We start from the raw sequence: 17,354 nt of genomic DNA on the forward strand, positions 1-17,354 counted from the left end.
CCAGCATGCGAAATCTCACAAGACTTAGACCCGTCGTGCTGTGAGACCCCAACACACTGCATCGCGAGACCCATCAATGCACCTCCTGATGACTAGTGGTTTGGTAGTTATGGCATTATGGCATTACGGCCACTGGCTTTTTATAATATAGACTACGGGCCTGGTGCACAAAATTCATGCATGGGGGGCTGTCCCTCAGCCCAGCCTGCACCGTCTCCAATCTGGGACCCCGTGGGGATGTCCAACTGCCAGTTTAAACTGGCAGTTGGACATTCCTCTCACAACCCGGGACTGTTGGCTCCTAACCACTTCTGCCTGCCAGCCTGATCACCCCTTAACAGCTCCCCTGCCAGCCTTATTGATGCCAGCCTGATGGGCCCCAACTGCCCTCCCCTGCCAGCCTGATCTCATTCCCAACTGCCATCCCCTGCCGGCCTAGTCACCCCCAACTGCCCTTCCCTGACAGCCGTCTTGTAGTGGCCATCTTGTGGTGGCCATCTTTGTGGTGGCCATCTTTGTGGTGGCCATCTCGTGGTGGCCTTCTTTGTGGCAGCCATCTTTGTGGCAGCCATCTCTGTGGTGGCCATCTTGTGATGACGTGAGGGCATCGCACGCGAGGGTTCGAGGACTGACTAGGCTTTTATTAGTATAGATAGGAAAAGATGAAAAGGGGGACAGACTTTTTAGGCATGTCATCTGGGCAGCTTCACCAAGAAGCTGTAATTTCACACTCCCCAGAGTACCACCAGCCATTCCCTGCAGGTCACTGATGGAAGGGGTCCAACGAAGGGGAGATAGACACATACACAGTGAAGTTGGTATTTTCTGTCAATCAAACCTGGGAACAAAGATCTTTGGCCAGAGTGGGTGGAGCTAATGCAAGCCCATGAAAATTTGGGGATACATAATCTTCCAAACAAAAAAAAAGCACTATTGGCTCTTGGCTCTCTCTTGGCTTATGGGGCTCTTGGCTTCTGACTTGTGGGGCTCTCTTATTCCTACTTTGTTGCATTTGCCTGTGTTTCCTTCATAGCTATGTGGCCCTGTGGACCCCATATGCCAGTGGTTCTCAACCTTGGCTGCACATTAGAATCACCTGGGAATCTTTTTAAAATCCTTATTTCTGGGCCTCAATCAGGATTTTAAAAAGATTCCCAGGTGATTCTAATGTGCAGCCAAGGTTGAGAACCACTGCCATATGCAATGGACTAATGGATTGCAACTGGGAACATAAACTAAGCTAGCTTAATGCTGGATTGGATTGCTCCAACATGGAACAGGAGCTCTGGACACTGGCTCTGATTTTAGACCTGCTAAAGACTAAATGGGACTTCTTCCTTGAGGGGCCTGAGGTAAATGGGACCTTGGAAACTCAGGGGTTTGATTCCACAGAAGTAAAGCTTTCTACAGTATCTCACCTTCCCATGCGAGTCTCAGGAAATTTGTTTTCTTGGGATACTAAATGAAGCCCACTTCCACGAGCAACAGGTGGAGATGAGGAGGACCTCTCCCCACCAATAACAAAAAAAAATATTTTTCAAGGTGGAAATAAAATTTAGTAAATAAATAAATTTCCTTTGAATACCATGAATATATCTTAAGCAGATGCTATAGTCCAACCAGACTGCTATAACAAAATGCTGTAGACCAGGTGCTTATAAACAACAGAAATTTGTTTCTCCCAGTTCTGGAGGCTGGGAAATTCAAGATCAAGGATCCAATAAATTGAGTGTCTGCTGAGGGCTCACTTTCTGGTTTATGGACACTTGTCTTTTTGCTGTGTCCTCACATGATGGAATAGCTGAGGGAGCTCTCTGGAGCTTCTTTGACAAGGCATGATACTATTCATGAAGGTTTCACTATCATGACCTGTTCATACCCTAAAATCCCACCTCCAAATACCATTACATTGGAATCTGGTTTCAACAGTTGAATTTTGATGGCAGGGGGAAACAAACATTCAGTCTGTAGCAATAGATAATTTTAAAACATGAGTACACCTTAGAAAGAATAATTTAAGATTAGAAATAGTGGTATAAATTTGAAGTAAAATAATGATATATAAAACATATACTTATAAATACATGCACACACATAATATCTACAAAAACACAAACTGCACACCAAATTCCAGATAGATGTGTCTGGATAAATAAATAGGGACAAATATTTATTATATATTTGGCTGAATTGGCAAATAATTTAATACTTTAAGCAAAGAGTTACACAGAAAATTATAACCAGTGAATAATTTAGCTTATTGTTAGTTTTATATTACAAATTGGAGAAAATTTGTTCAAGAAAATTTTCTGAATCTTATTAAATACAGTGAGAATCTGCAGCATTTTAGCCAAGGGGTGCTCTCAGCTTCCACATTAGATTATCAGGGAGATAGACTTTCTGAAAAATTAGAAAACTTGAAGCACAAATACTGGTTTACAAAAATTCAGGCATTGCACTTTTTACATGAGAGTAAAGATATAACCTTGTTTTTAATTTGATTCAAGAGCCAGGAGATCATGGTGTTTATAAATATCTTCTTAAAGTAAAATCTCTTTTCTCAGATTGTGATATAATTATCTTTATTTAACCTACATTTTTAAGGTATTATCACCTGCACAAAACCCTAATTGGAACTTATTTCCTTCCAAAGTATCAAATAGGTTATATCATTGTTTCATGCTCTTTGCATTATATGTTGAAAAATCAGAGATCTGTCTTATTATTGCATCTGTGAAGACAGTGTATCTTTATTAGATTGCTTTAAACATTTTGCTTCAATTTTGTTTTCATAGTCTGTTTATGATGTGATTGATATGGTTCAATTTATATTTATCCTGCTTGAGTTTCACATTCCTCATTTAATACATGAATTTAAAAATAAAATTCCAAAGATTATTTCTTCAAATATTTCTTCTGCATTATGCTCTTTTGCTTTTGGGTGTCTAGTTATATGTGTGTTAGATCTTTTTATTGTTTCTCTTATCTTCCAATGCTTTTATTCTATTCTTTCTTCTTTTTGTTCTTCAGTTTGGACATATTCAGTTATAGAGTTTCTCAGTTCACAAATCCCTGCCTAATATGCTGCTAAACTCTTCAAATTAGCTTTATTTTTTTTAAGTTCAGAAGTTATATTTTATTCTTCTAGAAATGCCAAGTATTTTTCTTCTATTCCATTTTTATGGTAATGTTATGTAACTCTTCCTCACATGCTAGAACAAATCAATTATAGTTCATTGAAACTTATCAGCTAATTTTACTATTTTAATTGACTATGTTAGGTCTGTTTCTATTGTCTGTTTTTTCTTTCATTTTATTTTCAGATGATTTTGTCCTTTCTCAGATATGAAAATTTTGATTTAAGGACATTGCAATAGCTTTATAATTATTCAACTTGTCTAGGCTGAAATGCACTTTCCAGAATTCCCTTTCTTTTATGTTTCCAGGTTAAATGGGTTACAAGGGAAATGTGCAGTTAGAGCTGCAATTGCTCCACTTTCCCATGAATTCTCCTAAATCTTCTCTGACTCCTAAGCCAAATGTATGTGTTAACAGTGTGATGAAGAGCCCTAGATTCTGCAATATAGTCTCTTCAACAAGGTCAGAAGCAATAATCCTCAAGTAGTCAGAAGCAATAAGAATAGATATCGGTTTCACTCTATCTTTGTGAGAGTATCTCATCCATGTGGGTTCCTCTTTATATGTATCTTTGCTAATGAGATTCATTCTGCTCCCTCTTCCAGTACTAGTAAGGGAATGCAGACTAATATTTTCAAGGTAACCACTGAGCTGAGATGCAGAATATAAAAGGGTAATTTAAAAGGCTGCAAAAAATCATTGTTCTTATCTAAATTCAGATTTTTTTTTCCTGATTGTTTCCATGGTTATTGCAAGCTTTTGGTTAGTTTCCAGAGTTCTGATAAAAGTTGATTTCTGACATATTTTTTCCCAGTTTACTTATTGTTTTATAGAGGAAATGCATTAGTCAGCTTTGGGTGCCATAACTAGGTGACTTAAATAACCAACATTTATTTTCTGAAAGTTCTGGAAGTCAAAAGCCCAAGATCAATTTGTAGTAAGGCCCCTCTTCCCGGCTTGTAGGTAACCATAATCTCACTGTGTGCTTTCATGACCTCTTCTTTGTGGAGAGAGAGAGAGAGAGAGAGAGAGAGAGAGAGAGAGAGAGAGAGAGAGAAGAGCAAGCTCCCTTGTCACTTCTTATATTAAGAATAATTCTATCAAAATATGCTGAATCAGCACCTCAAACTCCACAACTTATTTAACTCTGTCATTCAATGAACTACCTATTAGGGTGTTCCTAGTTCTGCTCCAAGCATACAGACCTCACAGTGGACCTTTTCAAATTACCAAGAACTTAGAAGAGAAGCAAGACTGCTTAAAAACAAGCCAATGTTACAAACACTCTATGTCTTAGCTTTACTCAGTGTCCCCCTAGTGTGCTTTCTCCTTTTTTCCACGCCCCAAAAGCTATCTTAAATGGGCAATTTAAACTCCACATTCTCAAAAAAGCTTTCTCTGAGGTATTAGTTCCACATCACCCTTTTCCTTCTCTGATATTTTGAATTAAGGTACAACGGTTCACTCTCTTAAAGTCTTATGTAGACACAATTGCTTTGGATTATTTTGCATTGAGATAGACAATTGTATCATGTCCAAATGTTTTGCTTTTCCCTATACTTTATACTGGGTTATATATGTAGTCATCACAGAAATACAAATTACCCCAATAAGATATCAGTACATGCCAACCAGAATGACTAAAATTTCAATCACTGACACCTATTATTATTATGTACTAGCAATTACGTTTTCTGTATAATTACTAGTCATAATGTAGTTATACAGCTACTATTTTCTAGGTATTTATTTCTCCATCCTTTTACATTGAAACTGCTTTACTCATTAAGTTTTAAGCATATATATTTGTCAGAGTTCTCCAGAAAAATATACCAAACAGAAAATTTATTACAGAAATTGGTGCATGTGGTTTTGAAGAACAAAACAATCCCATTATCTGCCATTGTATAGCTAGAAAACCAGGAAAGCTGGTGGTATAATTCAGCAAATTCTGAAGGCCTGAGGACAGGGGAAGCCAATGGCATAACCCCCAGTTCAAGGTTAATGGCCTGAGAACCAGGAGCTCTGATATCCAAGGGAAGGAGAATATGGACATCCCAACCCAAAAAGGGAACATAAATTTGCTCTTTCTCCACTTTTTTGTTCTATTTGGGCCCTCATTGGGTTAGCTATTACCTGCCCTTATTGGTAAGAGCAATCTGTTTTACTCAGCCTAGTGATTCAAATGCTAATCTCTTCCAATAACATCCTCACAGATACAAGTTGATGCATAAAATGTTATTTATTTACAGTTCTTTTTTAAAAATTGAATTTATTGGAGTTATATCCTCCTATATAATAAAAGACTAATATGCAAATTGTCCCCTCTACCAGGAGTTCAACTGGGAGTTCAAGCTAGGGCGGGGCTAGCTGGCCAACTGCCCATGGCCCCTCCCCACGGCCCTGCCTGATGGGCTCTGATTGGGGTGGGCTGGCCGGACCCCACCTGTGCACAAATTTGTGCACCAGGCCTTTACTTGGTTAATAAAATTATATAGATTTTAGGTGTACATTTTTATAATACATTATCTATATATTGCACTGTGTGTTCACCACCATAAGTCAGGTCTCCTTCCATCACCATTTACTCCCCGTATACCCTTTTCTTTCTTCCCCCACCCCCCTTTTCCTCTGGTAATCACCATAATTATATAGATTTCAGGTGTACATGCCTATAATACACCATCTATATATTGTATTATGTGTTCACTACCCCAAGTTGAGTCTCCTTCCATCACCATTTACCCCCCTATATCCTTTTCTTTCTTCTCCCATCCCCCTTTCCCTCTGGTAATCACTGTGCTGTTGTCTGTGTATGTGTTGGTTTCTTTTGTTGTTGTTTAATCCCTTCGCCTTTTCACTCAGCTCTGCAACACCCCTACCCTTTGACAGCTGTTCTCTCTCTATGAGTAAGTTGACACATAAAATTAAGTAATCATCACAGCCTATGTCATGAATCAAAAATCTTTTATTTTGTAATTTTATCAAATTTTAGTCTCAGTTTAAAAATCAGAGATTTAATTCCATTTATATAGCTGATTATGGTACATTGGAATTATTGCAGGATTTTATGTACATTTATTTGTTTCTTAGCTGATCAGTTTTTCTACATATAGGTATTCTGTTGCTTGAGATGTTAATTATGGTGTGATTACATTTGGCCAAGGTAATTTCTCATGTAAATTTGCAAGGAAAATACATATGTAATAAATATACTGAAAGACTACAAAATATCTATGAACTTTTTTATTTTGCTCTCATTCATTGTAATTATTTGGCTCTGTAAAAAGTACGGGTCCTTGGTCCAAAATGCCTTCTCCTCAAAGTTTACATTGCTGGTTCTACTGTCCTCAAGTCCTCTGTTTCAGATGAGTAGTCAGATGTCCATATCTGTTAGGGAAGCAGTGACTCTTGTTATTGAAGGTACATGGATTCAAGTCTAGTTAAACTTAAGATATGGGGAGGAGTGCACATCAGAGGCCATGAGGGTACTCACTGACATTCACAGGACAATGAAAATCAAGATCAAAATCTACATTTTATAGACAGAATAAAATTGGAGAAAGAAACGAATGTCTTTGATTGTAATGCTTTTTAGGGTTAAATTCTATAGCAGAAACCAAAATCAACAATCATTTTAATGTAAATTACATGTATCGTTCAAGAACTTTGAGTGGATGAAGAGATATATACAGAGAAGCAAAGATTTTGGCTTAAATATCACAGAAGTCACAAAATTTGAGCACTGCCTACTATAAGCCTGAAGTCTATCATTTAGCTAAGGGAGTGGAGTCTCTCCTAAGACAGATGTAGTTCAAATCCACATTGGGATAGTTAGAATACATTTGTTAAGGGAGTTAAATGGTTTGGAAGTGAAATGTTAACTCAAATATCACAGCTATGACTCATTCCTTTGGCATTGCAATTCTAGAAAAGTAAGCCTGACAGCTTTGCAATTGCTTGACTTAGATCAGTGGTTCTCAACCTTCCTAATGCCGCGACCCTTTAATACAGTTGCTCATGTTGTGGTGACCCCCAACCATAAAATTATTTTTGTTGCTACTTCATAACTGTAATTTTGCTACTGTTATGAATCTTAATGTAAATATCTGATATGCAGGATGTATTTTCATTGTTACAAATTGAACATAATTAAAGCATAGTGATTAATCACGAAAACAATATGTAATTATATATGTGTTTTCCAATGGTCTTAGGAGACCCCTGTGAAAGGGTCATTCGACCCCCAAAAAGGTCGTGACCCACAGGTTGAGAACCGCTGACTTAGATAGAAACAAGACACATATTTTGGCCCCTTTCATAAAAGAAACCCCCCAATTCAAGGGCTTAAAGCAGTAGTGGGTATTTGGACACCACCAAATTATGACCAATTGGAATTTATCTATTTCTTTCTTAGACAGAACGGAAAGCTCTTAGCAGTGGCAAGAAGGAGATGAAATGAGCCTGTTAGAATGAGTACAGCCCTTCTCTGGCTTTTATGCTGTTACTTCTGCTCTTTTCTGTTGGCAGGGACTCCTACATGGAAATTGCTCATTGGATGGTATGCTACCTCTCCCTGTTCTCGTGCCTTCATTATCATCTCTGGCAGGAAGCAGAGCCTAAATATAAACCTCTCTGATAGCTTGCCCTATTTGTGTGAACCATCCTTCACAGTGGAATGGTCAAGTTAAAGGTAAAGTCTTTGCTGAACTTACAGATCTATGTTATTTGGTGCCATTTTAGTTTATGGTCTGAGGCATAACTTAAATTTAAATAGCAGTAGGGCCAATATACACTTATTGAAGTTAACTCTTTTTTAGAGAAAGTTTTTAATACTAAGGAGTGGCAATTTCCTTAGCCATGTTTATGTTCATCATTTCCCTTGGGATATTATTGGGGTAATATGTGGATAGTAAATAATAAGATGCAGGCATTCAGATCCTGTAACTACCCAAATGTCTTCACCTTTTTCTATTCCCAATACTAGAATGGGGGTAAATGCTTACAAAAAAGACTAAAATATAGGGATCTAAGACCCACGTCATGGAAAAAACCTCTAGAACTAAATACCAAACTTAAGCAAAATGAGAAAAGTTGCAATCAGTGGGATTTTTTTCAAAGTTTTATTCACAGGCCTGGAAGGGCAGCTTAGACATAGTCTCTATTCTTTCTCACTATATGACACCCAGGTCCCTAAATGGACTACATTGATTTAAAGAATGTCCCAAAATTCACGCAAGATTTAAATTTTACGCCATTAGCTATCGCAACATGATAATCCAGTTTTTTTAGCCTAAATTGCAAGATATGAATGTGGACGACATGTGGTTTCAACAAGACAGTGCCACATGCCATACAGCCCGAGAAACAATTCAATTACTGCATGAGTCATTTCCTGGTCATGTAATTTCCCATTTTGGTGATTGGAATTGGCCGCCCAGATTGTGCGATTTAACACTGTTGGACTTTTTTCTTTGGGTTTTTTTTGAAGTCTAAGGTTTATGCCAACAAGCCCACGACCACCTACACCTTGAAGGAGGAAATTGAGTGCTGTATCAATGAAATTCAGCCACATTTATGCAAAACGGTCAGGGAAAATTTCAACAAAAGAGTGCGTATGTGCCAGCAAAGCCGTGGAGGCCATTTATCCAATATGCTATTCCATACATAACCTTATACTGTATACTTTATGAATCAATAAAAAATTTGCAATTTTTAATTATAAACCTGTGTCTTCTATCAAAATTACTTCTTGCATGAATTTTGGGACACCCTTTATTAGTCTGAGACAAGAAAAATGATTAAATAATTAATTAGGATTTGGAGCCACAGCACTCAAAAAAGTATAAAATATGTTTTCATTGGTTGCTCTGGCTCTTAGCCTATTACATCTGTCTTTTTTTTTACTTATATTGACCATTACATGGGAATGGTTTATGATATGGATGGTATGATACCCTTCCCTATACAGGTGCCTTCATTACCATAGCATAAGTTTTAGTTGAAGGAAGAATTCCACCAAAATGTCAAAGGGAACCTTCCTTGTGAATCTGCAGCAAACTTTCTACAATTAATTGGTCACCAGCTAGGCATGGTTGGGCTGAGGTCTTTCTCTGGTGCTACCCAGTCTGTGATGTAAATGGTAAAGCCTCCATTCCCACACAAATGTGTTCTATCAGTGAAGGAGGACTTGGTAATGTAATGGGATGAGCATTTAGCAAGGCATGAGGTAATTGCTGATGTTCCCATTCTGCTTGCTGATGTAGAAGAAAAATGTGGATAAGCTTATTTGACCTTATAACAGAATTTTCAGAGTGCAAGTTAACCACACAAAGGATTCAGGTGGAGGTATCCTATCTAATAAAAGAGTAATATGCAAATTGACCATCACTCCAACACACAAGATGGCCGTCCCCATGTGGACACAAGATGGCTGCCACAAGATGGCCAAGAGGGGAGGGCAGTTGGGGGCAATTGGGCCAGCAGGGAAGTGGTTAGGGGTGATCAGACTGGCAGGAAGAAGAGATTAGGGGCAATCAGGCATGCAGGCAGGAGAGCAGTTGGGAGCCAGCAGTCCTGGATTGTGAGAGGGATGTCCAACTGGCCATTTAGGCCCAATCCCGGTTGGCAGTCGGACATCCCTCTAGGGGTCCCAGATTGGAGAGGGTGCAGGTTGGGCTGAGGGACACACCCCCCACCCCATGCACGAATGTCATGCACCAGGCCTCTAGTAGGTGATAATATCATCAGAGCTCCCACCCTCGCCATCTCGCTTACCTTTCAGGGTATAAAGGAGACCAAAAATGAGTAGGGTGAAAAATGCCATCAGTGAACCCAGGATCAAACACATATCACACATCCAAGTACTATAAAATGGGGCTAAGCCATCCAAAACAGAGCCTGGAAAAGAGAAAAATTTAAAATATATGTGTATATATTTTAAACAAAACCAAATAGAGACTGAAAAATATGCACAAATAAAGAAAACATATCCCACTTAACAAGGGGAAGGAGGAACACTGACAAAGGAAAATCTGCCTTCTAGCCCTCATTTACTTGTGTGTGTTTTTCCTGGGCCTGATTTGGGATAGCAACTCCAGGCATTATGACGGGATAAGACTTGGTAGTTTAGATGAGCCGGAGGGTGCATGGAATTTGGGCGAGCCATGAGTGCACACCACGAGGTGTCTACTCATGTATCCAGAGGTAACTGAGAACACACTCTCATTTGTTTTCATAAACTTGGTTAGGAGCTGCAGAGGCAAAATGTTCTAGAAGCATCCTAGAGATAATAAATTGGACATCTGAGCATTTGGATAAAACAAAATTGTCTGTAATTGCAGCTCAGTGGTGGAAGACTAAATTTGAATATGCAATGTGTACTGGATATGACCATGATATTGAAAGAGCTCAAATTCAATCCACTGAAGTAACAAATGGACAAACGAAGATAAAGGAGCCATGATACTAAATTCAAGACTGTAAAATCCTTTTATTGCGATGAGGCCCTAGAAGGATTAGACCAGGGGTGGGCAAACTTCTTGACTCGAGGGCCACAATGGGTTCTTAAACTGGACCGGAGGGCCGGAACAAAAGCATGGATGGAGTGTTTGTGTGAACTAATATAATTTCAAAGTAAACATCATTACATAAAAGGGTACGGTCTTTTTTTTTTTAGTTTTATTCATTTCAGACGGGCCGTAGTTTGCCCACGGCTGGACTAGGCAGAAGTTCGACATGGTAGTTTTCATTTCATTAATGTAAAACATGGTCACTAAAATGTAAGCTCCAGAAGATCAGGGCCTTTTAATATTTTGTTCATTGTTGAATCCCCAGTATTTAGAAATGTGCCTGGCACATAGTAAGCCCTTATTAAATATATGTGAAATGAATTAGAACTATAAAGACAACATTCATCAGAAATCAGAAACAAGTTTAGATATTCCAATTAAGAGATAAAATCTTATAAAATACCCATATATATTTCAAAAATTGAAAGAGACAATCCAGAAAATATCTGCAGGCCAGAAAAAAAAAAATTTAAGTAACATGAGAAATAGCACATATGAAAAAGTCTGGCTTGCAAGAAAGAATAAAGATAAAAAAATTGTAAATATATGGATAAATATAAATAAACTATAGGCCTGGTGCACAAATTTGTGCACAGGTGGGGTCTGGCTGGACAGGACTGCCCCAATGGGGGCCAATGGGGGGGTCGCTTAGTGATTGGCCAGGGGGCCTCACCCCCAACCAGGGTGGGGATGCCCATAGGGGCTGGGCTGGCTGGGGGGAGGGGCTGTGGGAGGTTGGGGGCACTGATCAAGGCCCTGATCGAGCAGGTTGGCCACCAGAGTGCACATCATAGTGACGGGTTGTTCCAGTCGTTTTGTTCATTCTGTTGTTCCAGTCGCTTGGCTTTTTTATATATAGGTAATGCTATATAAAACAATCTTAATATATAAAGAGGTAATATGCAAATTAGGCCCAGACACCATAACAGGACGACCATTCACAGAGTGGGCATGGCTTCAGGGCCAGGGACTGCACTCCAGGTCTAAGCGCCATTTCGACCCGTCCAGGCAGACTCTCCCCGTGGCCCACAGCCAAATCCCAATGCAGACCTGGTGTTTACTACTTTACTGGAGCTGCTCCCCACTCCCCTACCCCCTGCCCCAGGACCCTGCTGCCCACGGCAGGGCGTCCGGGCAGCATTCTGACAGGTGGGCAGCCCAGGAGAGCCGAGTGGAGCGGAGGCTGCCGGGAACCACGGAGGGGCAGGGCCACAGGAGCCAAGCTCCCTGGGGTCTGAGGAGAGCGCCTGAAGGAAAAGGAAGCTTCTGCAGCGAAGCGGCTGCCGCAGCCAGGGGTTCCGCAGGTGCACAGACAGGCCCCTGCCTGAGGGGCGGCTCCCAGCAGCTGGCCAGGAGGCGGGCAGCCCAAGGGGCACAGAGCGGTGCCAAGGCGGGGTGCACTGGAGAGGGCTCGGGCCGGAGCAGGGGTCGGGGGTCGGGGATCTGCCTCGCCCAAGGAAAGCGAGGTTCTGCAGTGGCCCCAAGATGGGGAAACAAGAGGCTATGACTGTCTGCATGGAAGGACGCCCAGGTGGAGTGGCGCAGACCCGCAACCCTGAGGCAGGGGTTGAGGGGCGGCGCCACCTCACTGCAGGGGTGCCACACTGCTGGTTACCCCACTGTGGCAGTTCCGTGAATCTGCCGGTGCTAACTGGGCCTGGCCACGGCCTGTACACTTGAGAGACCCCCACTCCTGCTCCAGCCTTGGCCCCAAAGCAAGCCCATGCCCGCCCGCCCGCCCCCAGTTCCCGCCATGCCCCACTGTGGCATGTGCCTGCATGGTGAGTGGGAAGCCTACCACCTGCTCCCCAGAAGGGAGGGCAGTAAAGAATGCGGGCGGGGAGCGCAGTAGAGGAAAGAATGTGTTGCATCCACGATGAAGAGGTGCTTGAGAACGAGGCTGGAAGCCTCATGGGGAGGTTAATTCTATTTGCTCCATGGCTGTCCCTTAGGAAGGGTGGAGAGCGCAGTTGTGAGGGCTCCCTGCGTGCTGAGTCCAGTTCCACAGCCAACTGGAATTGGACTCAGTTTCCTGCTCTGTAAAATGGATTAAGCGTGTCCCAGTGCCTTCACTGAGCTTTGAGGGTCAATTGAAATACTATATAAAGAAAATGAGTGAAGAAGTGAGAAAGAAAAGGAAGGGCGGGCAACACAAAAGAAAGATTGGAAGGAACTTGTAAACCTATTGTCACTTAAATAGGGAATATAGTCAACAGTGTTGTAATGATGGTATGATGCCAGGTGGGTACTGGAAATGTCGGGGAACACTTTGTAAAGTATATGATTGTCTAACCACTATTCTGTAACTAATATAAAACCTGAAACTAATACAAAATAATATTGAATGTAAAGAAATGATAATAGGAGTGAAATTTTTATAAATTTCAAAGTTTAAACAAAGGCTGTAAAGGAAGGAAAGGGGAGAATAAAAATAGTGTTTTTCATTTTACCACTTTATTGTCTTTTCAGTACATGAAAAAGACAGTTGTCTTTATATGGTGCTTTTATACTTTTCTAAGTCATTATCTCATTTGATGTTCAGGGCAACTTAGACAAGATAATTATTTCCTCCACTATTCAAAGAAAGGAAATCTTGGTGTCTGGACCCAATGATTCAATCATCAAGCCCTTATTGTAAAGCAGGGTTAGTGAAATTTTCTGTGAAGGGTCATATCTATACTAATAAAAGCCTTGGGGGTGATCAGGCCAGCAGGGGAGCGGTTAGCAGCCAGTGGTCCCGGATTGTGAGAGGGATGTCCAAGTGCTGGCAGTCGGACATCCCCTGAAGGGTCTGAGATTGGAGAGGGTGCAGGCTGGGTTGAGAAACTCCCCCCACCCCCGTGCATGAATTTCATGCACCCGGGACACTAGTAATTATAATAATCTTGTATGAGACTTAAATAACATAGAATTAAAATTTCTAATAACCATAGTTTATAACTCCATGGAATTAAATATTAATAAGGTGTTCCAGGTACTTTTTTTTTCTTACTCTAAATATTATTTATTGTGCATGTATCTTGTGAACTGATTTGAGTATTTCTGTTTCATAAAAATAAACTTTGCACATATACTAATGTAACAATCCCAGAATATTTTACATTCTAGAGATTAGCAATTACACAAAAGCAACTGTGAGAAGGTGATGATTTAGCTTGATTATATCCTGATCGTAATATTTTACAAGGGTATTTTTTTCACTAAGGAATAGAAATCTGGATTGCAATGTTTGCAAACCAAACAGTTTTTCTTTGTCTTTTTTTCTCTTCACACCTTGCTGTATTGTATCAACAGAGTGCTTTAAGATTTTGACCTTCAATTCAGTTATGCAACATTTTACCATCTCCCTTTGTTCTCTAAAAACAGTGTCATAAAATACATTCCCTTGGAGGTGATATCTATATAGCATAACTTTTGCTCTTTGTATTGCTACTCTGAGGAAACAGGGAAGGAAATGTGTCATCACACATTTGTTACTTTCAATTGCAACTTCATATATGGTATTTTACAAGAATTATTTACCCTTTTCCCCATCAAAATTTCAAATCTCCCTCGTAGTGAGCTTGACATATACATGAATCTCATTCCACTTTCCACTTCTCACTGTTACATAGGTAGCTGGGATATTCTAATAAAATCTCCCAACATCTACAGCATATTAAAGAATGATAAACTAATAAAATGTCATAGTTACATCATTAGGGTGATAAATATATAAAAAAGTTATTTAAAAATACATCATATCACACAAAATGGTTTGCTTGAAATATTTTTGAAGAAATTGTTTATCATGCTAAAAATAAATCAGTTTTAATGTCAATACTCTTTATTTATAATTGACATTTACAATAATAAAATTTTACTTCATCAGTTTCATCATTACAATTAAAAAATCAAATGTTTTGGCCTGGCCAGTATGACTCAGTGGCTGAGCATCTACCCATGAATCAGGAGGTCACAGTTTGACTCCCGGTCATGGGCAGAGATCAACGATTCTCTCTCATCATTGATGTCTCCTCCTCTCTCTCCCTCTCCCTTCCTCCCTCAAATCAACAAAAAAAACTATTTTTAAAAAATCAAATTTTTGAAAACAAATAAAAATTGGAGAATTCTGTGTTTTGGGTAAAGCACAAGATGTAATTTCTTCATCTGTAAAATGGGACTACTATGCACTTCACATTTTGTGAAGGCTGAATAGTCAGTGTATGTAAAGCACACAGCAGCTGTGCACATGCAGTTCTCTCTTCTCTCACTTTTTCAGCACACAAGGATTGTTTCATTTGGAAAGAGGTCATGAAGCTCTGTGACCTATGGAGTCATCAAATGCCCTTTTGGAGTTCATAATCTTTGAGAGAATAGACTTGTTGGAAGACAAAACAATCCAACTTATATTATTTATAAAAGGATGTTGAAATAAATGGAAGCAGAATGTAGCTTATCAGAAGAGATGGCATGAAATCTGTATCTTTAAAGGTAAATAGAGATTTTCAGGTTGAGAATATTATTTGTTAAATATTCCAAATAATGGTTGGTAGATAAATATAGATTTTTAATAGATGATAGATAGATGATAGATAGATAGATAGATAGACAGATAGATAGATGATAGATAGATGTTGCAGCACATATACTGTTATCAGAGAGTTGTTTAGGGTAGTCAGATTTCCCCATACTAATAATCCCATTTACCATTACACCAAAAAAATTAAGCTACCTAGGAATAAACTTAACTAAAGAGGTAAAAGACCTCTACTCAGAAAACTACAGGACGTTGAAAAAAGAGATAGAGGAAGACATAAACAGATGGAAAAACATACTGTGTTCATGGATTGGTAGAATCAACATCATTAAAATGTCCATACTACCCAAAGCAATCTATAAATCCAATGCACTTCCCATTAAAATACCAACGGATTTCACAGATCTAGAACAAACTCTCCAAAAAATCATCTGGAATAAAAAAAGACCCCCGAATAGCTGCAGCGATCCTGAGAAAGAAAAAAGTAGGTGGGATCTCAATACCAGATATCAAGCTGTATTACAAAGCCACTGTTCTCAAAACTGCCTGGTACTGGCACAAGAATAGGCATATAGATCAATGGAATAGAATAGAGAGCCCAGAAATCGGCCCGAACCAATATGCTCAATTAATATTTGACAAAGGAGGCAAGAACATACAATGGAGCGAAGATAGCCTCTTCACTGAATGGTGTTGGGAAAATTGGACAGATACATGCAAGAAAATGAAACTAGACCACCAACTTACACCATACAGAAAAATAAACTCAAAATAGATAAAGGACTTAAATGTACGACGGGAAACCATAAAAATTCGAGAAGAATCCAAAGGCAACAAAATCTCAGACATATGCCGAAGCAATTTCTTCACTGATACAGCTCCTAGGGCACTTGAAACTAAGGAGAAAATGAACAAATGGGACTACATCAAAATAAAAAGCTTCTGCACAGCAAAAGAAACCATCAACAAAACAACAGGAAAGCCCACTGCGGGGGGAAAACATATTTGCCAATGTCATATCTGATAAGGGCCTAATCTCTAAAATTTATAGGGAACTCATACAACTCAACAAAAGGAAGATAAACAATCCAATCAAAAAACGGGCAAAGGATCTAAATAAACAGCTTTCGAAAGAGGACATTCAAAAAGCCAAGAGACATATGAAAACATGCTCAAAGTCACTAATCATCCGAGAGAGGCAAATCAAAACAACAATGAGGTACCATCTCTCACCTGTCAGGCTGGCTATCATCAACAAATCAACAAACGACAAGTGCTAGAGAGGATGTGGAGAAAAAGGAACACTCGTGCAGTGCTGGTGGGAATGCAGACTGGTGCAGCCACTATGGAAGACAGTATGGAGTTTTCTCAAAAAACTAAAAATGGAACTCCCATTTGACCCTGTGATCCCACTTCTAGGAATTTATCCCAAGAAACCAGAAACACCCATCAGAAAGGATATATGCACCCATATGTTCATAGCAGCACAATTCACCATAGCTAAGATCTGGAAACAGCCTAAGTGCCCATCAGTAGATGAATGGATTAGAAAACTGTGGTACCTCTACACGATGGAATACTATGCTGCTGTAAAAAGGAAGGAACTCTTGCCATTTGCAACGGCATGGATGGAACTGGAGAGCATTATGCTAAGTGAAATAAGCCAGTCAATGAAGGAAAAATACCACATGATCTCACTCATTCATGGATAATAGAGACCATTATAAACTTTTGGACAATAGTAGATACAGAGGCAGAGCTGCCTCAAACAGATTGTCAAACTGCAGCGGGATGGCCAGGGAGGGTTGGGGGGTAGGAGGGAAGCGGGTACGAGATCAACCGAAGGACTTGTATGCATGCATATAAGCATAACCAATGGACATAAGACACTGGGGGGTAGGGGAGGCCAGGGGATTGTCAAGGGCGGGGAAAAAAAGGAGACATATTTAATACTCTTTGTAATACTTTAAGCAATAAAACAATAAAAAAAAAAGATTTCCCCATACTGTTGGAAAAAGAATGCCATCTTATACATTCATACATATTGGTACTTTCTAGTTAACTCTGATTGGGTTGTCTTCTCGGCTCATTTGTTTGTTAAGATTTGAGGGTTGGGTTTGTAACTG

General features: G+C 39.7%; 1 protein-coding gene across 1 annotated transcript in view; it reads right to left on the reverse strand.

Moving 5' to 3' along the window:
• Positions 1-6,089: 6,089 nt before the first annotated feature.
• The window catches only part of LOC308516270 (putative selection and upkeep of intraepithelial T-cells protein 1 homolog), a gene marked incomplete at its 5' end in the record, with an annotated part of 32,310 nt that continues 21,045 nt past the window's right edge, over positions 6,090-17,354 (reverse strand). The window contains 2 exons of the mRNA XM_081087166.1: positions 6,090-6,528; positions 9,916-10,038. Coding sequence (XP_080943292.1) covers positions 6,515-6,528; positions 9,916-10,038 — 137 coding nt within the window. The 3' untranslated portion in view covers positions 6,090-6,514. The remainder of the gene's footprint in view (positions 6,529-9,915; positions 10,039-17,354) is intronic.

This window comes from Myotis nattereri (genome assembly GCF_964212035.1).
Source record: "Myotis nattereri genome assembly, chromosome: 3".
Lineage (NCBI taxonomy): Eukaryota > Metazoa > Chordata > Mammalia > Chiroptera > Vespertilionidae > Myotis > Myotis nattereri.